At 36.7% G+C, this 22,450-nt stretch overlaps 1 protein-coding gene across 3 annotated transcripts in view; it reads left to right on the top strand.

The window, feature by feature from the left end:
* Positions 1-12,097: 12,097 nt before the first annotated feature.
* LOC127800113 (protein CHROMATIN REMODELING 24) overlaps positions 12,098-22,450 on the top strand; it is a 71,588-nt gene continuing 61,235 nt past the window's right edge. For 2 of the 3 annotated variants that reach the window (XM_052334548.1, XM_052334550.1), the window contains exons 1-11: positions 12,098-12,427; positions 12,577-12,705; positions 12,812-12,952; positions 13,045-13,179; positions 13,275-14,074; positions 14,181-14,311; positions 14,401-14,455; positions 15,258-15,386; positions 18,116-18,223; positions 18,356-18,411; positions 18,492-18,582. In XM_052334548.1, coding sequence (XP_052190508.1) covers positions 12,307-12,427; positions 12,577-12,705; positions 12,812-12,952; positions 13,045-13,179; positions 13,275-14,074; positions 14,181-14,311; positions 14,401-14,455; positions 15,258-15,386; positions 18,116-18,223; positions 18,356-18,411; positions 18,492-18,582 — 1,896 coding nt within the window. In that variant the 5' untranslated portion in view covers positions 12,098-12,306. Of the gene's footprint in view, positions 12,428-12,572; positions 12,706-12,811; positions 12,953-13,044; positions 13,180-13,274; positions 14,075-14,180; positions 14,312-14,400; positions 14,456-15,257; positions 15,387-18,115; positions 18,224-18,355; positions 18,412-18,491; positions 18,583-22,450 lie in introns of all 3 variants that reach the window. The other variant, XM_052334549.1, reaches the window with a different exon arrangement.

Below are 22,450 nucleotides of genomic sequence, written 5' to 3'. Positions count from 1 at the left end.
ACTTATAGCCTATTGGTTTAGGTTATTTAAGGTTTAGGGTATGTAATGTTAATTTGATTTTGATGATATTTTAATTATGAATATCTTAGAATAAAATTTTAATAAGTGTTGCTTAAATGATTGTAAAATAAGTGATGTGGGATTAAAGGCTTTGAACTTCAAGAATTTGGACACCAAACTTCGAGGTTTTGAACTTATAATATTTTGAATAATTATTAAAAATAGTTTTGAGTTTATCTTTTAAATCAATGAAATCTTATGAATTCTAAAATATTGTCAAAGTTTTAAAAGAAGAAGAAAATAACTCTAAAATAGAAGAAAAATTATTTAAATATTGAATCTAGTAAAAAAAAATTGTCAAACTTCTTTTTTAAAACTATTGATTGATTTTTCAAAGTTGAGACAAATTGTCGACTATGTCCCAAAATAAATAGACTAGTTTATTGCATACTTTCTAAATCAATGTTTCAAGATTAAATAGTTATTTTTTTTTTCAAACCTAGAAAACTTATCGATTGCTTTTTCAAATTTCAAAATAAATTGTCGACTGCCTATTAAAATTGTTAACAGTTTTTGTTTGAAAAATTATTAACTATTATTTTTCTACGTACTGATTCTTTGCCATTTTTGTCCACTAAGAGCTAGAAATCTACAAAGAACATTCAAAGCTATAATTACAAGTCATTTTAAAGATCAAATGAGCTATTGAAATGGTGGGCTTGTACATTTTTAAAGATCAAATGTTCATATTTCTTTTGAGCTTTATTGTTTCAATATTTTCTTTTTCAATACTTGTTCATATTCTGGAAAATCATTTTAGTCTTGTTGAAATAAGATTTCGTGTTGAGATTCTTGTGTTAAAAGTTGTGTTTCTTATACTTCTTTATAAGAGTTCCCTAGTAAGAATTGCTAACAGGCCAACACGATAGCTAGCGGTTATATTGAACTATAGTTTGTAGTTCAGATTTTATTTAGTAGATTTGAAAATCTCTAGCTGGATACTAGAGTATTAGATGTAGGCTAGAAAAGGCCTAACCACTATACATTTTTTATGTTTTTTGTGCATTCACTCTTTTCAAGCATTGCATATAACTTTTATTCAAAAACTCTTTTACATAATATTACACCTTGTTTATCATTTCAAAAATATTTTTAAGATCATTTAAATTTTTAATCATTCAATTCACCCATCTTAAATGTATGGTACCATACATATCAATGTTTGCCTAGATGTAAATCAATAGATTGTTATTAAAAATATAAACATTTATTCAGTCCATAAAAGGATAAATTAAAGCTAGTAGGTATATCGAGATCCTAGTAAGTTGCAATTAATTATTGTCAAGTTTGCAATTAAATTGTTTTTTATAAAGCATTAAAAAGCAATTTTTGAATAAAGAATTTAAGCATTTGTACTTTGTAACAATGTATAATATATTATCAATAATATATAATGAATTTGATATTTAAATTATAAATATTTGAAGCTATATATAAATCTATTTTTGTATATGGAAAATATATCAATACATATACAATTGCCTTTGTGGGATTATTGTAAACCCCATTGTGGGTGACCTAGTTCCCTTACTAGTGTGTTTGTTGATTAGAAAGAGAGGGATAGGTAAAATAGTGAGATTAGGAAAGATAAATGAGATGCATTAATAACAGGTAAAGGCCAATTAACGGTGAGTAGATGGGAGAGATAATCGCAAGTCTCACCTTAACTCGGAGGATTCCCTTAGGGGGATTCCTTCGGTGCCCATCTAATAGTTGCCATTGCCATGTCTTGACACGTGGCCATTACAAGATTCTCAAGGCTCACATATATAAATACATCACCTCTTGATAGTGAAAATGATCTTTCCACTTATGGGGCGTTTGGTACGGGAGAAGTTTTTAAATTTCTGGGATTCATGATTCTTGGGAATGCTCTTGGAAATCTTTGATTCCCAAGATTTATGCAATTCTATGTTTGGATAGATTTAAACATTCTCAAGAATGTTGAGTATTCTTTTCTAAGAATCTTACATTCTTATGTTTGGTTTAAATGTAACATTATTGGGAATTCATGTTCTTTTTCCAAAATTACCCTTATTTAATTTTTTATTTAAAAATGATAAATTTCATCTACTATATAAAATATTGGGACCCATAATATCTTTAGAAAATAAAAAAAATATTATTTTTTTACACATTATGTATATATATGCATGTGTATATATATATAATATATATACATAATATATATATGTTTGTATGAATATCTACTTTAATATATATAATATTTTATAATAAATAATATAAATATATTATAATATATTTTTATATTTAATATATAATATGTTTGTATGGGGTTATAAAAGGGTAAAGGGTGTTTTAGTCTTTTTATTTATTAAAAACATTCCCAAGTCCATAGGAAACTTGGATTCCCAACCCCCATGGAAATCTTTTTGTGGGAAAGTTGATTAAAAATCATTCCCGGGAATCCTATTTCTCAGGATTCTTTTTATAAAAAAGTTGTACCAAACATGAGAATACAAATTCCCAACCTAACATTCCCATGAATCTTAAAATTTCTCCTGTACCAAACGCCCCCTTAAGATAAACTGACCTTACTCACACTAAGTACAATCCACTACTTACTTCACATACTTTGCACACATTTCACTCGGAGGGATCTTAGTGTCCACTCGGAGTAATATCTTTCTCCCAATGCTAACTTAAGCATCAAAGGGCATACACGGGTAAGGAATCCCTTCATGCTTTCTAACATGTGTTTGTGATTTCAATTTCCACCCAAAAGATCCAAATCCCAACTTAGCAAAGGCCTCGCAAACCCTATCGGAGCCACATTTCTCCTAGAGTACCCATACTCCTAAAGTCGCTTTCCTCCTGAGCCACATTCTTCCTCGAGTACCCATCCTCCCGAAGTCACTTTCTTCCTGGGGCACCCATCCTCCAAGAGCCGCTTTCCTTATGAAGGACCCTTCATCTCAGAGTAATATTCCTCCTAGGAGACCCTTCCTCCCAATGCCGCTTTCCTCTTGGGGACCTTTCTTCCTGGAGCACTCTCCCTGAGCGAATCTAAAGGTTAGCACCAGACCTAGTCATAACCCAGTAGGTAGAAACAAGAGGCCTGATCATACGCTCTGCAAAGGTTTGGACACTTCTTCACTTCAAATATTAATTATTGTATTTTAGCAACAACAATTTGACACCGTATGTGAAAAACTGACAAAAGGTTAAACGCAATGGTGAGATTGACTAGGTCTACCTGCATGGGTAATCCACTCAACAATCCGTAAAGAAGCACAAGAACCAGAGCCATAGCTATCGGGTAGCATAACCGTGCCATCCTTCTGGAACACCACATTTCAAAGGTCAATGCCTATGAAAGAATCCCCTCAGGAATACCCCCTATGCAGAAGGAAATATAGCGATTGGAAGAGGAAGCACCAGAGTTGGGGGACCGTCTAAGCAAGGGGAAGTTCCCCCCGGAGGTGCTAAGGGACTTATCTATCCAATAAGCTAGATACCGCGAAGGTCATATGCAGAATCGCAACATGCAAAAAAATATAACCCTTCAGTGTCCCTCTTGAAGCGATGTCCTATTCCTCAAGACTACCTTACTCAACCTTGGCTCCGCTTGAAATAAACTCACATGGACAGTCTTTGGGCCCAAGGGGAAATCCTACAGTCACCCTAGGCCACTCCAATCATTCCATAAATGCACCACATATCATCTTGTTAGCCGAGTATGAACGACTCAAACAGAGTTATGATGACTTGAGGAAAAGTAACTACAAATTGAGAAGGAACAACGAGGAGAATGCCAGGGCAGTGCGGGGCCTGATCTCCTTACTCTAGGACCTAATACTTGATATTGAGTTGCCTTATACCAGGGTCCAGCCACTCGAGGGAAAAGGGTGGCCACCTCACCCCAAGAGACTCAGGACATAAAGACTTCTTTGCCCCATGCTCGAACACTAGCCCTGGAGAAGTCATTGGCCAAGCTTTGGATAAGAACTGGGAAAGCGGTAGCATATGAAGAGATCGTCGAAGTACCCCGATGAGGGGAAATGAGCGGCCAAATCAGGCCTTTTGCTTGTGCCCACTTTTGATGGAGATCACCACTCCAAATCCAATTAGGGCCATAAACGTTAAAATGATTATTGAAGAGGTTTTGGAATAGAAAAAAATGTTGATAGCCCGTAAGGAAGTACAAAGAAAGGGGTTCCCACTTTCCAATGAATTACTTAAACAACTAGTATAACCATGGTTCAAACTCCCCCAATTGTTGATGTACTTCGGGAGAAAGGACCTAGATCAATATGCGCAGTGGTCTAAGGTCGTTACCCTATATGTGCCAAGCGTTTCCCATCACCCTAGCTAAGCAAGCACACCAATGGTTCAATGAGTTGCCCGATGGACACATTAACTTTTTCAACCAAATGCAAAGGGAGTTTATAGTTGCATTCGCAATAAACGTCCTCAAAAAGAAAGACCCAACATACTTGCTAAGTATTCGACAAAAGTTGAACTAATCCTTGAAACAATACGTTGAACATTTTTGGAGTGCTACCCTAGAGGTACAAGATTTGCAAACCATCATAGCAATGGTTGCATTACTACAAGAGATAACATTTACTCCACTAAGAGAGTCTCTGACCTTTAATTAACCATCTTCTCTAGCAGATCTATTATCCCGAGTAAACAAATATGTTATGCAGATGGAGATATTGAATACCCTTGAAGCAAATAAAAGATAAAGACAATCATACGAGGAACCTAATAGACCTGAGAATGTGGCCCACCACGAGAAGGATTACCACAAGTTGCAGTTCAAAAATTACACACCCTTTCCTAAATCACATGTGGTTATCCTCTTATCCATAGCACATACTAGGTTGATCAACTGCCTACCTCGTTTGAACTAGCCTTTGGGGAAAGACCTCAAAACCTTCTGCAAATTCCATGAATGCCCAAGGCACTCCATTGAGTAGTGTAAGGAGCTGCACAACCAAATCGGACAATTGATTTGGGAGGGTAAATTGGATCGTTTCATATTGGAAAAGCCAAGATCGCAGCTTGATCAGCAATAGGGGCATAGACATGAAAATAAAGGACGTCCTTCTAAGCCTAGTCAAGGTAACTAGAAAGGTTGGGATAATCAACACTAGATGGGAAGAAAAGAACATATGAGCTAGAGAATAGATGAGATAGTTGTGATACCCAATAGAAATGATAATGAACCTACCATGGAAAAGATCCACATGATTTTGGGGGGCGAGACAATAGTAGGAGATTCCTCGGCAACCCAAAAAGCCTATGCCCACTAGAGGACCGAGGGGATATGCTAATACCCGATGATGACCTACGAGTGATATCGGTAGTGATCGCCAACACCTTATAAATCCTGATGGACAACGGTAGCTCGATCAACCTCTTGTATTGGAATTGATTTGAGAAGATGCATATTGCTCATGACCATCTAAAAACTGTCTCTTCCCCTTTTTAATATTTTATTGGCAAGACAGTGCTCGTAGTCGGGTTAGTATAATTGGCAATAGCCTTGGGAACACACCATCAAAGTGTCATTTGATAATTTAATCATAGTTGTCCAAACACACTCCCCCGCCTACAATGTGATCTTGGGAAGGTCCCTCATTAACAACATGAGGGCGGTAATCACGCCTTGGTATTTGTTGATGAAGTTCCCTACCCCCTAGGGAGTTGGACAAGTTAGAAGGGATCAAAAAAAGGCTTGGGTATGTTATGTAACCTCGATGAAGAGTGCCAAAGGCAAGGAGAAAGCAACCTCAAAGGAAACACTAATGATTAGCAGCTAAACCTTAGGCACCGCCAAACCTCAGCCTGTTAAAACCCTCAAGGCAGTGCAATTGAATGAAAATGACGGTGAAAGGCTAGTGTATGTGAGAAGCTAGCTAACACCGCAAGAAAAAGACGAGATCAGCAAGTGCCTTTGTTCTCAAGTAGATATTTTTGCATGGTCGCCTGTTGACAAGCCCGGAATAGACCTGAGAATTATCTTACACCACCTGAATGTCCAAGTGGATGTATGCCCTCCGCAAGAATGCCATTCATAAGGTGTGAACATGTGATAAATGCCAAAGACATGCCCTTTTTTTCACGATGCTGCCTTCGATTGTAAGGATCCCTAACCAGGCAACCCTCAGGCCAAGGAAGCCAAGGTGGAGTCCCCAAGAAAGAGATAAAAACATACTGAAACATAGTGGAAGCATAATATACATAGATAAGTTGTTAAGTACGGAGAAGACTATACACAATAAAAACCACTACCCAATCGCTAGGGTACTACCATACACAACGATAAAAAGAACAAAACGACATCCTTCTACACCAAAGAACAACAACCATTCTCCCAAGGGTCTTCGGTTGGGATTTCCTTATACACACTCTACTTTGTCGGATTAGACACTGCCCTCGATCTTCGCTTTTCCTCTACCTGGAATAATGGAGAGCAAGAGTGAGTCACAAAACTCAACAAGCATAAGGAAACAAAAAGGCTAGAGACTACCTTGCACTCATTCAGCACATATACCTTGCCATGAACCAAAACTCAAGTTACACAATAACACATGTAACAATGCACAAATAATGAACCGAGGGCCTACACATAAGACACATACCAGCATCCAATGTTCCATACAAATATGCATGTAACCATGAACTGGCTAGCATATCTCGAGCCCAAACCTCCCACAACAACCGAGCCGAAGCTCCCTCAGGATAGTCTTCCTGTCACTCGAGCCTGTGGATGTACATCCCATGGACAAATTTGTCACGTGCAATGGTAACCATGCAATGCAACATATAATGATGCAAGGCTATTGCAACATTAATGATGATACATAACTCCCATAAGCCACACATCAAGCTATGCTACGCCCACATAAGAATACGGATGCCATGTAGATGCTTCCTAAACGCACACCCTTGACACACTAGCATGCTCATGCCTTTGCATATTCAACACATGAACCCCCAAATGCCAACCACCCATAACCATGCAACAATAAAATAAAGCGCATACAAACACTACCCTAATACCATATAGGAACCTATTCCCGCATGGTTAAGCATCATTCCACAAAAGAATTATAAGACGATACAAACCCTATAAAATTAAGCAAGTGTCCAAGGATAAGGATTTTTAAGCATAAATCACAGATCGACTAAGAACCAATTGGTCAAAAAACAGAGAGTATAAGAACTTGCATGGAAAGAATGAGAACTTGTATAAAAGGATAAAGAGCTTGCCAAATGGAAAGAGGGTGATAGGAACTTGCAAGAAAAATAAAAGAACTTGCTTCTTAAGAGGAAAGATGAAGTAGAACTTGCCTTAGATATTTGCCTTTAAATTTCTCACAAAACCCGAGTTGCCGACGTCAAAGCACAAGGCTCTTCTAGCAAAATTTAAGCATAATAAGTAAGAAAAACTATTACAAAATAAGTGTTAGGCAATCGATTCCAACCCAACAACAAACCTTTATTATTTACCTTAAATCCTCAAACTTCCAACAAGCACGTAACCCCTTAAACCTTATTCAATTTCCTCAAATAATTCCATAGGCCAATTTGAAGCTTTGAGGGGCTTTTATACAAAAGAAAAATGCAGGCAGGGTGCTAAAATCGCAAGGTGGTAGCAAAGACACGTGGCAGTAGCTAGTGGTGGTAGATGGCAGTGGGTGGCAATCGCGTGGTGCGACAGGGTCACATAAGGCAACACGTGGCACAGTAAGGCCGCGCGAACAACACGTATGAAGCGCACCTGGCGCCTGCTTGAAACCACGCTATTTTGGCACCTAATGGATGGAAATAATTCCAACAAAAATCCACTCCCGTGCGCACCCTAGGCTCGAACCCGTGAACTATGAAGCACGAAAATGGCTCAGAGGCACCGTTTCGGCATTTCCGAACTGTTTCCCATTTCAGAAATGCGAAGACAGCTCAAGACGGTGTTCGAGTTGTTTATGTAAATTGCGAAACGTTCCCAGAGGGGTTTCGCAATTTATAGAAACATGTGGGAAATGCGTTTCCAGCGACCATAGTCGCCTGTAATGAGGAAGGTCACCAAGAGGCGAGGCGAGATATGGAGTGTTTGGTGGCGGCGAGGCGAGATATGGAGTGTTTGGCGATGGTCGACGGTGATGCGAGAGATGAAGTGTACTGCGATGGTTTGGCGATGAGAGTGAGAAGGGAACGATGGTGGTAGAGACATGTCAATTGTGATAGAGGCGAGATCGAAGGTGAGGGTGAGGGTAAGAAAGTCGTCGATGGCGAGAGAGGCGAGTGATAGTGGCAGAGACGCGTCAATTGTGAGAGAGGCGAGATCGAAGGCAAGGGTGAGGGCAAGAGACTCGTCGATAGCAAGAGAGGCAACGACGATGGCAGAGACGTGTCGACTGTGAGAGACGAGATCTACGACGAGGGTGAGGGAAAGAGATGTGTCGACGGCAAGAGAAGAAGTGACAGCGTTAAAGACGGATGAAGCGACGGTGGTCGGCCATTGATAATGAGTGGCGAGACAAGGCGACAGCGATGGTTTGCCATTGACAACGAACACTCATGCAATTTAGGGTTTACAAAATTAAACTTAATATTATTTATAGTATATAAATTATAAATTCATTTCACATACACCCCTATATTTTTTAAAATTATAGTTTACCCCTCATTTTCATTTCCTAACTTTTTTGAAAAATACCGTTTCCACATTTCCGTTTCGTATCAGAAATGTTTCCCGTTTTCATTTCCGTGCAACATAGCTCGCGACCACTGCCATGCCCTTGTACGCATGTGCCACCCAATCTATCAGCTTCCTAAACTAATAAGGTGCATATTTTATTTTTAAAATGATTCTACTACCAGTTTTAGAAATTATGCTTAGATCCCAAATTCTTTCAAAAATTAATAATTAGCTCATCACCACAAATATCATAAATTTCATTTTCCCCCATTAAATTCCCTAAAGCCACCAATCTTTAGTAAATCACCTTTAAAAAAAAAAATCACATTCTAATTACTAACCAATTTTTAAGAAAATATGACAAATTTGATATCTTCCCATAAATTCTTTAAATCAAATCCTCAAGTACCCAATAAATCATAGATAATCGGGTTGTTACATCGACTATCCAACCTATATTTTAAGCACTCTCATTCGTCTAATGGGGGCCAGACATCCATGAACCCTTCTCTTTAGCCTCAGCTTAATGAAAGTTTCTGTTAGTGGCCATCGATTATTTCGCCAAATTGATCAAAGTTGAGCCTCTAGCAACAATCATTGAGAGAAAAGTGGAAAACATGATTTGGAAGGACATAATATGTCGTTTCAACATCCCCCGCATCCTTAAATATTGATCACGACATGCAGTTTAACTCTAGGACATTCTGTGCATTCTGTCAACGGTGGGGGATTAGTCTCAAAATAACATTAGTGGCATATCCGCAAACAAATGGACAAGTTGAGGCCAACAATAAGACCATTCTATATGGATTAAAAACTTGGTTAGAGAAAGCCAAGGGCACCTAGGTCGATGAATTCCCAAGTATTTTGTGGGCATACAGCACTACCAGTCTGGTGTCAATTTGAGAAACTTCGTTTAATCATGTCTAAGGGATTGAGGCACTTATCCTTATTGAGGTAGACCTCCAATCCCCAAGAGTGATGACCTTTTAGGAACATGCTAACCTCAACAAGCTATGTGAGAATCTGGATTTGATCGACAAGTTGAGAGATAAGGTGTCTATGCAACTGGTGGCATATCAAGAAAAAATCTCTAGTTACTACAACTAATGAGTCCACAATAAGTCGTTATAGGAAAAAGACCTTGTTCTTAATAAATCAGTAGTAACCACAGTCCTTTGAGAAGAGGGGAGACATAGGTTAAATTGGGAGGGGCCTTGCAAGATCCAACATATGTTGGGGTTGAACACATGCATGCTATAAACACTACAAGGAAAGACTTTGGGCAAGACTTGGAATAAGATGTAGTTCAAGACATATTTTTTGTTTTCTTTTAATTGTAATTGTTGTTTTTGGACGTACTGCCCCCCATGAAATAAAAGTGTACGCACCATTTGGATTCCTATGGATGTAGGCAAAAATAAGCTAAACCACGTAAAAAAACTCTAGCATAATAGTTGATGGTGTGTGTGTGGGGGGGGGATGTGATGCTTCAGGTATGCATATGTTTTGTGTAGGAAATGTGTCTTGTGTAGACCATGAGATAAGGCACTACAATAGATCCCTCAGACTTTTAATAGATAAAAAAATAAAAAAAGGAAAGAAAAAAAATGGAGAAGAAAAAATGAATTGAGCAATACAATCTGTAAGACCGGCAACCTGTAAGATCGACAAATTATAAGACCGTCAGCCCAATCTTGTTTGGAAGTCACCTTGTAGCAATTTAGTGCCAAGCCTTTGGGCTAACCCGGATTCCCCATGACGATTTGGTGCCATGTCTCACGGCAAAGCTGGATCCCCTACAATAATCTAGTGTTAGGCCTGTAAGCTAACTTGGATTCCTTGTGATGATCCGGTGTTAAGCCTCCAGATAAACTTGGATCTATGGTCGTAATTCGGTGCTAAGCCCCCAGACCAACTTAGATTCTCTATGGCGACCAAGTTTGGGGTAAGATAAAAAGGGAAAAAAAGAAAGAAAAAGCTCGTTTATGTGTTACTTTGTAGCAATCTGGCACTAAGCCTTCAGGCTAACTTGGATTCCCTGTGATGATCTAGTGCCATGCCTTGAGTCAAACATGGATCTCTTGTAGTAATTCGATGCTAAGCTCTTAAGCTAACCCAAATTCCTTATGATGATCCAGTGCTAAGCCTCATGGCAAACCTGAATCCCTTGTCATAATCCGATGCTAAGCCTTCAAGCAAACTTAAATTCTCTATGGTGGCCAAATTTGAGATAGAGTTAGACACTATTTGAGCCATGAATTACAAGCCTTCACTCAGGGTTACCCTTGGATCCTATAGCCCAAAGCCAAGCTGAAGTTTGGGATATACCTGCAAGTAGCTAGCCCATATCTATCTAGAAGATACTGTGTAGCAGTAACACATCTGCGACAATAGGAGTGAGTTTGTATTTGCATTGCCCACGCCCCCTTAGTTGTTAGCATCGAGGCTAGCACTTGTATAGACTCAAGATCCAACACCTTTATAGGTGTATTAGTGTCGAGGGCACCATAAACTATCAAAGGTTAAAGAGCAATAGGTGCATGAAAGCAAGAGTCTTCTATTGCTCCTTGACAAACACGTAAAAAGAACCTTACACGCCCTTATTTCTACATGCCAAGAGAATGATTGTTATTTTGGTTTTTTTACTTGGTCTTCCTATGTACATTACATCCTTAGATGAATTAGATGTTTTTTGAGTTTATATATATATATATATGTCATCCTTAGATGAATTAGATGTTTTTTGAGTTTATATATATATATATATATATGACATATTAGATGAAACTCAGCATGGTTAGAAGTATATTAAAGATGTCAAATGCTTTTTTATCCTTGTCACACATGTTTCATCTTTTCAGATTGCTAAATGTTTGCATGTGTGTTTAATATTTACTAAAATATTGGATATTGACTGTTTATATAGTTGTTCTTTTCTAGATTGATGATTGTTAATATATTTGAACACGTTTTGTTTGAAAAGGCTATTAATTGTGAATACGTGTTTGGAGGATGTTTACATATTTTGTTCTAGGCTTAAGAAAAATCATTGTTGGTAGTAGCACATGCAAATTAATGTTATTGCCATGAACGAATTTGCCTCGCACGAGTAAGACAAATGAGTCGAGCAGGTATCGTTTTTGACAGTAGAAATACTCTACTAGTGAGATTGGCTTGACCAAGTTCCATGCAACAATCGTATTCTAACAAGGACTAATGAATTGAAACGTTTACAGTATTACGGTAACTAGTTTTAAAAGTGTATTATTTTTAAAATTTACTTTAAAAATTATAATATTTTCAAAATAAAATTCCCCTTAGCATTATACTTGTTGCATTAGAATGTCCCTAGGGCACGAGCTGATGGTAATGCTTCAAAATTCAAATTGGGCGCTTCAACCGCGAAAAAGGAAGCCCGAGACCAACCCCGAATCCATTTGATTGCTGTATTAATACAAGAAGTCGACAACAAAGAATTGATCAAACCCAGTTCGTGAGTTACCTTTTCTTCACATTTCGGCAAAGCTGTCAAGAATAGGGTTTTGCAGAAACTCGCTGCTGCAGCAACCATGGCGGACAAGAAGACGATACAACAGCCGATGAGTCTCAACGAGCGCCACAATCGCTTCCTCCAACAAACCGCTTCTGCATCCCAAACTCGCCTCGATGCCAAAAACCCTCCTCCTTCTGGTACATACATTACCCCCCCCCCCCCCCCCCCCCCCCCTCGTTTTCTTCCTCTCTCTATCCCTATGTATATATACGTGCGCGTAACAGTAAGGATTGCTGTATTTGAATGTCCCTGGAATGAATGTGTTGAATGGTTTTTGCGGAGGTAGTTGAGGAGTCGAAGATGAAGCTGATGGAAGGCCGAAGCCGTCTCTGCAAAGCTTCGTCTGGACGTAGCGGCGATGACCACGATGATGTTCCTTCATTCGGAATTGCTGATTTTGATTCTCCTTCACCTGGTATTGTGTTTATTCTTTTCTTCCTCCCCCCTAGAGTCTGTTTTTCCTTCTATTTGTCAATTTTGGTTTCTTTGTACTCGAGGGGTTAATCTTCGTCGATTTTCAGTTCAAATGAAGGCATCCAACTTCGACCTTGAAGGTAGTGCGGAAGTTTTCGCCAAGGGAGAGGATGACGATTCTGAAAACAGAAATGCACTTCAGGAACCCTATTTTTCTGGAATCAATTATTTCAAGTTTGATCCTGCTGGTCATTAGCCCTTACCCTCCCGCTCTCTCTCCTCCCTATATTATGTTTGATTTTTTGGGCTAATAGATGGACGTTGATTGTTTTGACTGCAGTAAAAGAAAAGCCACTGGCTATTGACATTGAGGGAAAATTTTATTCTAGAAATTATGTTGATTGTGAGGTGCACAGAGGCTGTCCAATTGACATACCAGAGACTCTTGGAACTACAACATCTAATTCTCATCTTGGTAATATTTCTTTTTCTTTTCATCCCAGAGTCTAGATTTTCTAACACTTAGATTTCTCTTATATGTATTAATCAATGGCCTGATGATTATTATAGAGAAAAAGAAACAATTGAAAATTAAGATGGCAGGAAGGCGTCGTCTCTGCAAAGTGTCATCCAAAGTCAATAAGGATGACCACCTTAAGAGTGTAACTGCAAATGATGATGCAGTATTTGCCGGACTTGTGGATTATGATTCACCTCCTCCATTAAAAAATGCTGTCGAGAGGGATTCTGGTGGAGGCAATGAAATTAGGGATATACTAAATGATTTAAGCTCTAGACTTGAGTATCTCTCGATTGAGAAAAAACGCCCCCTGAAAAAGGTTGATCCGAAACAGGAATCGGTTTTAATTGAAGATGAAGCATGTAGTCAAGAAATGGGAGAAGATTTGCCTGAGTTTGCAAGTGCAGCCTCTTCCCTGGCATCTGATCCATCCAATTCCTCTTTTGATGCGATTACTCAGTCTGGTTCAGGACATAGTTCTGTAAGAGGGTTAGATGAGTACCAGGAGAAATTTGATCTGGAAAATGAGCTTGACTGTGCTGCTGATGATTGTGAGATTCTGAGCGACCAAAAAATGGTTGAAGACATGGAGAGTCAACATGGTCAGTTCCAAGAAAGCTATGACAATTCTGATATTGTTAATATTGTGGACGACCACAGTGATGACTCTATTTCAGAGGATGATATTATTACTTTAAAGGGACCAAAAGCGACGTATGTGTTACCTGGTAATATAGCAAAAATGCTGTATCCTCATCAGCGAGATGGTTTGAAGTGGCTCTGGTCTCTTCATTGTCAGAGTAAGGGAGGCATCTTGGGAGATGATATGGGTTTGGGCAAAACAATGCAGGTAAAAGAAGGATAAATTCATGCTACTGAGATGTGCTTTTATTGCCCATAATGTTTGACTCTTGTAGGATGATTGATTGCTTTTCCTTCCCCAATCCCTTTTGTAGATCTGTGGCTTTTTGTCTGGATTATTCCATTCACGTTTGATAAAGAGGGCACTTGTTGTTGCTCCGAAGACACTGATACCCCATTGGATCAAAGAACTGTCGGTTGTAGGGCTCTCTGAGAAGACAAGAGAGTGGGGCCTTTTTGGCTTGTATTTTTGTAGTATTTGTGTTATGTGAAGCAAGATAAACCAAAATTAATCACATGGCATCTTATGTACAGATATTTTGGGACTTGCATCAAGACAAGACAGTATGAACTACAATATGTACTTCAGGTTTGAATCCTTTGATTTTTATTATCCATGCATCTTATTTGGAGTAGAAACAGAAAATTTACTCTCTCTCTCTCTCTCTCTCTCTCTCTCTCTCTCTCTCTGTTATTTGATTTTTATTATCTATGCATCTTACTGAATCCTTTGATTTTATCTATGAATCTTATTTGGAGTAGAAACAGTAAAATTTACTCTCCCCCCCCCCCCCCCCCCCCCTCTGTTATTTAAGTTTACTTGGCATGTGCTTTTGTGCTTAGCTACTAAATTATTTATTGATTTTTATTCTTTTCTATGCATCTTATTTGGAATAGAAACAGAAAAATTTACTTTCTTTCTCTCTCTGTTATTTGTGTTGACCTGGCATGTGCTTTTATGCTTAGCTTATGTAAGCACATTAGCACTTTTCAAAAGTAACTGAGCATATTTATGTTCATAATGAAATATCAATAGCAAGCAAAATGACAATTGGGCATAAAAGTTTATTCCTCATTTGAATTTAATTTTGTAAATAAGAAGCAGATTGTTTGTGCAAGTTCAAAGTTAAAATATTATTTGACTTGAGGATGATATCAAAATACTGCTCGTGTTCAATTATGGTGCTGTGGAAATTGGATTTTCCTTTATAAACATAATATCATGCATATAATAGCATTATATGGGCTTCTTTTGTGAACTAAATTTTGGATGAAGTGGTGGTATGTGGATATGAATAGTTCACTATTTTATTTTGCAGGTTAGTTCATCATTTCTACCGATCAAGATTTATTAGTGGTATGTTTGTTCACAATATTCATCTTTGTTGCAGGACAAAGGTGTTCTTCTCACAACTTATGACATTGTCCGAAACAATGTCAAATCTTTACGTGGGGACAATTACCTTCATAATGTGAGAAATGAGGATGACATGACATGGGATTATATGATACTTGATGAGGTACAAGGGCCAGTTAGATGTGGTTGTATGGATTTTCTTACCTGGAGCAATGCTATGCGGTTATTGTTCTCTGTTTCCATGCAGTTGTATGGACTTCAATTACCTTTGTGAACCATGAATATGTTTGTTTTTTGGTGACTTTACATAAAATTCTTTTAAGTGTTATCCTTGTTACAAAATGGGACTCTGAGGAAATGATTTCACACTAGCAAAATAAGTTTCTTGACCATTTTGATTGGATTTTATGTTATTTTATAGGCTAGTTCATTGAGATTAGACATGCTTACAAAGGTGTAAAAATTAAAGCAACCCTTGCTTAGATTGCCAATCATGTTCTTTTTTTCAAATTACTCTGCTAAATTTACCAAGTTGATCAAAGATTATACTATTTTGCAAAGGTTGGCAGTTATTACCTTTTGTCAAACTTCTTTCTCCTGAGGGTTTTCCATCTGATTCTTCATAGTCCTTCCATACCTAGAGTCTGTGAAGTTTCCAAATTTCAAAGAATGAAGCACCTAAGTAGTGGCCTGGAATCTAACTTGAGTTAGGGGGAACTCCCAAATTGATACTTATGAAGCATTTGTTTGATTTATACCTGCTGAAAAAAAAAAAAAAAAAAGAAGGAAAAGGAGAATGTGTCATGAAAGAAGTTGGCAGACTACAGTAGCTGACCTATAACAAATCTAAAACTGATGAGTGTTGAAACTGTTATTTCTTCTTCACGTCCTTCTTTTCTTAGCACTTATTGTTTGCCTTTTCTCCTGTCTTTTCTTTTCTAAGTTACGTTAGAGGTCAAATGCAGAATACTGAGGTAATGCATTATATTGTGACTTAAATAACTACCGTAGATGAATGACCTATTTGCTGAATAACATTTCAAGAAAGGTGTTGTTGAAGGAAATATATGGACAACATCTAGGGGTTGTTTAGTTATAGGAAATATTTCAGTTCTATTTCTTTTCCAATTTAACAAAAAAATTTGAAAAATGTTTTCAATTTTAATATAATGCCATAACTTGTTATTAATAATAATAATATTAAAATATTGATAATGATTTCTATCAATACAATATGATCATGATATTTCTAATAATTTTAGTGATAATAATTAGTTAGTAATATAATAATATTAAAAATATGAATTGGTTAAACTGATAATATTAATAGTATAATATCTGCGATATGCTAATACTATAATATTAATTATAAATTTTAATAATTTTCTACAATCTTAGAAATTATAATGATTCTTAAATTGTTGTTATTAATATTTTTACTATTTATTATTGAGCAATTTTACTATTTATTAATAATTTTGGTATTTATAACAGTAATATTGATGAAGTTAATTCTATAATTTTTTTGTTTCTAGTAAATTTTTAAAGTACAAAATTATTTATTATTAGTCAATTTTGGTATTAATCTTTTACCATTTACAATACTAATATTGTTGATGTTTATATTGTACTATTATTTATCATTAGTAAATTTTAAAATTAGTATTTTAACTATTTATGTTGACTTTAATATAAGTAAAATTAATATTGATTTTGTTTTGTGTTGAAATTCATGTTTTCTATTTGGAAAACACAAGGAACATGCCTGTCTTTTGTGAAGAAAATAGTGAAACAACCTAGAGATGTTTTTGTTTGGAAAATTAGAAAAGTTTCCTGCTTTCTAGTTTGCAAATTTTTTTCATTTGAACATGTTTTCCAGTTTTTTTTCACAGAAAAATTTGATAGAAAATTGATCTTGTTTTCCCCAACTGAACTCCCTATTAAACAAAATAATTGTAGCATGACTTGCATTGATCACATGCAATGTTATCTCCATACGAGTTATAGTGTTTGAGTTGCTGCTAGATTTTGACACTTGAACAGGAAGCTGCTCCTTATTAGAAGGTTTAGTACTCCTGCACCATTTTACTACCTTTTGAATTGAATTACTTGAATTACTAATGAAAATTAGAAGTTGCAGTTGCAAAAGATAGAATTCAGGTAATATCTAGATGTTTTATATTTTTCAATTAGAAAGTGCTTGTACCAGAGATGAAATGTGATCTAAGTGGGGAATGGTGTCATGTAGAATGTATTTAACTGTATTGATGGAATTTTTTCATATCACCAAATGTAATTATTGAATGTCGTTAGTTAAAATAAACTTCCTTTTGGAAAATTGCTAGAAGCAAACTGAGTGATGCAGTCTGAGCTGTTCCACAGGCCTTAGTTGGGAAGGAGTTTGCCTAACTGCACTGCCTGCCTTTTTGAGTTCAAACTTGAATTTTTTTACTAACCTTCTGTTCTCTTGACATTTTTAGTTTGATAAGTTTTCTCTTGTTCTTGTTCTTTTTTCTTTCTTTTTCCCCCCCCCCCTAAATATCTCTTGTTCTTTTGATTATACCCATTTTTCTGTTTATTTCCCAACAATACATAGTGATTGGTCAGTTTAGTGATTGAAAATTTTAGTTCCTTCTTGAAATTTTCCAGTTAGTGCACTTGTTTTTATAATGTAAAGTTAATATTGTTTAAGCTTCAAATATAATAAACTCTTTTCCTTTTTAGTCATGATTAGTTCAGTTTCCTTTTGTGCTTCCTATGCCTAGCACATAATTGCAAGTGGGGATTCTTGTTAAACACCATAAATTGCGTTAATTGGATTGATGGATTGTTCATTGTCCTTGTGAGATATTACAGTTTTCCTTTTTTGTTATCAATAAATTACCACTTTAGGGACATCTCATCAAGAATCCTGGTACACAAAGGGCCAAAAGTTTGCTTGAGATACCATCTGCTCATCGTATTATTATCAGTGGCACGCCAATACAAAACAATCTTAAGGTATTGTTTGTGTTCTCTCTGGCTTATTGTTTTCTCTGCATTTTCTGTACTTACTCCAGTTTTATTGCATGTGTAGCAAGTATTTGTTATATAGTGCTGCTTTTGGTTTCTTTCCCTATTACTTCTAAACAGGAATTGTGGGCCTTGTTCAACTTTTGCTATCCTGAGCTCTTGGGTGAAAAGAACTGGTAACAGCTACCTTTTGACTCTGTTTCACTTTGTTAGTGTCATTGACTCTTGATGATTTAATCTATGAGCTTTTCTCCAGGTTCAAGGAAAAATATGAGTCTGCCATTCTTCGTGGCAATGAGAAAAATGCATCTGATAGGGAAAAACGCATCGGTTCCACAGCTGCAAAGGTGATCATTTCTTACCAAGTAATTTTAGTTCTGCACATACATCAAGACACTGAAAAGTGAAAACATTTTGATGAGTCCTCTATACCTTGTTTGTAGTATTCCTTTATACCTTACTAGATTAGAAATGCTTCCTGGTGCCCTCATCTCTACGTAAATCATCTTGGTTGCTATAGCTTTCTTGTTCAAGTTGTAGGACCCGTATTGGCAACACATTGTCTTGGACCTGCCAATCACAAACATATGCTCATAATTGACTATTGCCAGCCTAGAAATTATTGTTGTTAAATGCTCTATATATTTTAGATACTTGGACAAAACTTGTTCTACTCTAACAAAAAATAATCATGCAAGTATAGTAAAATTGTTACGTAAGAGATTTTTTAGTGAATTTCTGTATGTAATGAATCAAATGCATAGCTACCAGGAACTATGTTGCACGGAAACGGAAACGGGAAACGTTTCCGATAGGAAACGGAAACGTAGAAACAAACGTTTTTATAAAAAAATAGACATAAATAGGGTCCGAAACGGGAATAAGAAACGTTTCCGAAACGTTTCAGAAATGGGAAAACGGCACCTCTAAGGTATTTCCGTGCAACATAGACCAGGAATGTGGTACAGTCTTGGTTGTGATATGGGACCAAGTGTGGCGTATGTTAGTATGTTAATTTTGTGTTATGGAAAGGGTAGGCTTAATTGGTTAGTTATTTTAGGCCATGGTACATTTAAAGTTGTACTCGAGTAAAAAATAGTTGAATTGATACTTTCCTATTATATAAGTTGGTCTCTTTTGTTTTATTTTGAATTCTTTTCCATGTTCTTGTACAACCTATGTGTCGTGAATCAAGACTATGATTGTGTGTGTGATTGGTCAAATATTTAAAGGCTGTAACAATCCCACAATTTATGGGATTGATTACCAATTCCAATTAATCCCTCAATCTATGGGATTGATTATAATCAATCTTATCTCACAATCTATGGGATTGATTATAATCAACTTTAACTGTTGGAATTTATTGATTAATGTAAATTAGTTATTGATGTAATTATGATTCTTTTTTTTTCCCCCTTAGTTATATGGATTTGATTGATTTCTTTTTCCTATATATATTGTGATCTAGTGAAAGCAGAAAATTATAACCAAACAAGACAATATGGAATACGATGATATCTTCACACACAATCTAATCTACATACAACATCTTATATACACACCAAAAGATAGAAAAGAAAAAACCATAAAACATGGATACATGTAACCCATGAAACATGGATACATGTTTCCTCAATTTGTGGGATCCCATAAAGTATGGATCCATTTTCCCAATTTCCTACATTTTTACACTCTCTCTCAAGTTGGCTTGAAGATATCTTCCATGGCAAGCTTGTTCACTAATTTTTCAAATTGATTTTTGTGTAACCCCTTTGTAAGAACATTGGCGACTTGATCAACTGTTGGAATGTAAGGCATATAAATTACCCCATTATCAATCTTCTCCTTAATAAAGTGTTTATTCACCTCTACATGTTTTGTCCTATCACGGAGTACTGGATTATGGATAATGGAAATTGCAGCTTTATTATCACAGTAAACCTTAGCTGGTAAGGGAGTGGAGACCTTTAAGTCCTCTAGAAATCTCTTTATCCACATGACCTCACAAATCCTGTGGGCAACTGAACAAAATTCAGCTTCAGCACTACTTCTGGCCACCACGTTTTGTTTATTGCTCCTCCAAGTGACGAGATTATCTCCCACAAAGGTGCAGTATCCTGATGTAGATCTTTTATCAATAACACTGCCTGCCCAGTCTACATCTGTATAAGTCTCTATGTGAAGATGTCCATGTTTTTTTGAAGAGCAAACCTTTCCCAGGAGCTCTCTTTAGGTACCTTAGAATTCTGTAGACAGCTTCAAAATGTTGTGAACCTGGTGAGTGCATAACTTGACTTACTACACTTACTGCAAATGCTATATCAGGTCGAGTGTGAGACAAATAGATGAGTTTGCCCACAAGCCTTTGATATTTCTCCCTTTCTACCACATCTTTTGCTTCGACAGGTTGTAGCTTCAAATTAGGTTCGATGGGAGTTTCAGCTATCTTACACCCGAGCATTCCTGTTTCAGTGAGTAAATCCAGGACATACTTACGTTTGTTGACAAAGATTTCATCCTTATATCTTGCAAACTCCATCCTAAGGAAGTACTTTAGGGGTCCCAAGTCTTTGGTCTCAAACTCATATGTTAGTTTCCTCTTAAGTTCTTCAATCTCTCCCTTGTCATCACCAATCATTATTATATCATCCACATAGACAATTAAAATAGCTTTCTTACCGTCACTAGAGTGCTTGAAGAACATTGTGTGCTCCACTTGGCTTTGAGTATAACCATAGCTTTTTACTGCCTTTCCAAACCTCACTCTTGGAGACTGTTTCAGACCATACAAGGATTTTTTTTAGATTGCATACCTTGTTGGTACCAAGGCTCTTCTCAAGTCCAAGTGGGAGGTCCATATACACACTTCTTCCTCCAAATCGCCATTTAGGAAGACATTCTTTACATCGAGTTGGTGTAGAGGCCAATATTGGGCCACTGCGAGAGGGAGGACTCAAATAGAGTTTATTTTTGCCACTGGATCAAATGTCTTTTGATAGTCGATGCCATATGTTTGGGTGAACCCCTTGGCAACAGGTCTTGCCTTATACCTCTCTATGCTTCCATCTGCCTTATATTTTACAGTTAAGACCCATTTACAACCTACAATTGTCTTGCCTTTTAGTAGCACCACAATCTCCCAAGTCCCATTCTTTTTAAGAGCATTCATCTCTTCCTTTACAGCTAGCTTTCAATTCGGATCACCTAGAGCATCCTAAATTGTTCTTGGTACATGCAAGTTAGAAATATTTGAAAGAAATGCCTTGTGGCTTTTGGACAGTTTTTGATAGGACAAGTATTTGGCAATAGGATGTTTAGTACAAGATCTTACTCGTTTTCTAGTGGCAATGGAGACATCAAGATTAGACAAATCAATTGAGGAAGAATTTAAATGATTTAAGTTTAGAATTATCCTGAGTGGAAGAAGGACCATCATTCGAAGATGCCAACTGCTCAGTTACTGGAAGGATATTTGGATCAATAGCATTTCTCTGAGATTTTTTTTTAATATAAAACTAAAACTTAGGTTTTAGATTGCTTTGATCCGTTTGTAGTAATTCTCCCCCTGGTTCTGACTCCATTATGCTTGGCACCTATGAACTAGACGCATCTTGTTTTTTATTGTTTTGAGCGCTAGTTTCCTTGGATCATTTATCAAAGTGGAGTCGAGTGGAGTGTTAATAATATCAAACATATTTGGAAGAGATTTAGAAATTTGTAAAAATTATCTTCTTCTACAAGTTTAAAAAAATTATATTTTGCTACAATATTCTCCCCTTGAAGATGATCTTTGATAAAATAGGGTTGATTCTCCATGAAAGACACATCCATGCTTATGTGAGTTTTTTTGGTCAAAGGATTAAAGTATTTGTACCCTTTTTTTCTGGGAGTATAACCAACAAAAACACATTTTTCATCCGTTGGATCTAATTTGGATCGAAAAATTTATGGAATGTAAACAAAGGAAATGCATCCAAAAATTTTTAAAGGTAGCTCAGAGTACAACCCGCACATAGGAAAAGTATTTTTTATGGAATTTAAAGGTGTCTCAAAGTTTAAGACTCAAGTGGGCATCCTATTGATTAAATAGCAAGCAGTTAAAACAGCATCTCCCCAGAGATATTTTGGGACATTCATAAAAAACATAATAGCTTTAGTTACCTCAAGTAAATATCTATTTTTTTCGTTCAACTATGCTATTCTGCTGAGGAG

Source organism: Diospyros lotus, chromosome 4 (assembly GCF_014633365.1).
Source record: "Diospyros lotus cultivar Yz01 chromosome 4, ASM1463336v1, whole genome shotgun sequence".
In the NCBI taxonomy this organism is placed as follows: domain Eukaryota; kingdom Viridiplantae; phylum Streptophyta; class Magnoliopsida; order Ericales; family Ebenaceae; genus Diospyros; species Diospyros lotus.
This window is presented reverse-complemented; position numbering and strand designations above follow the sequence as displayed.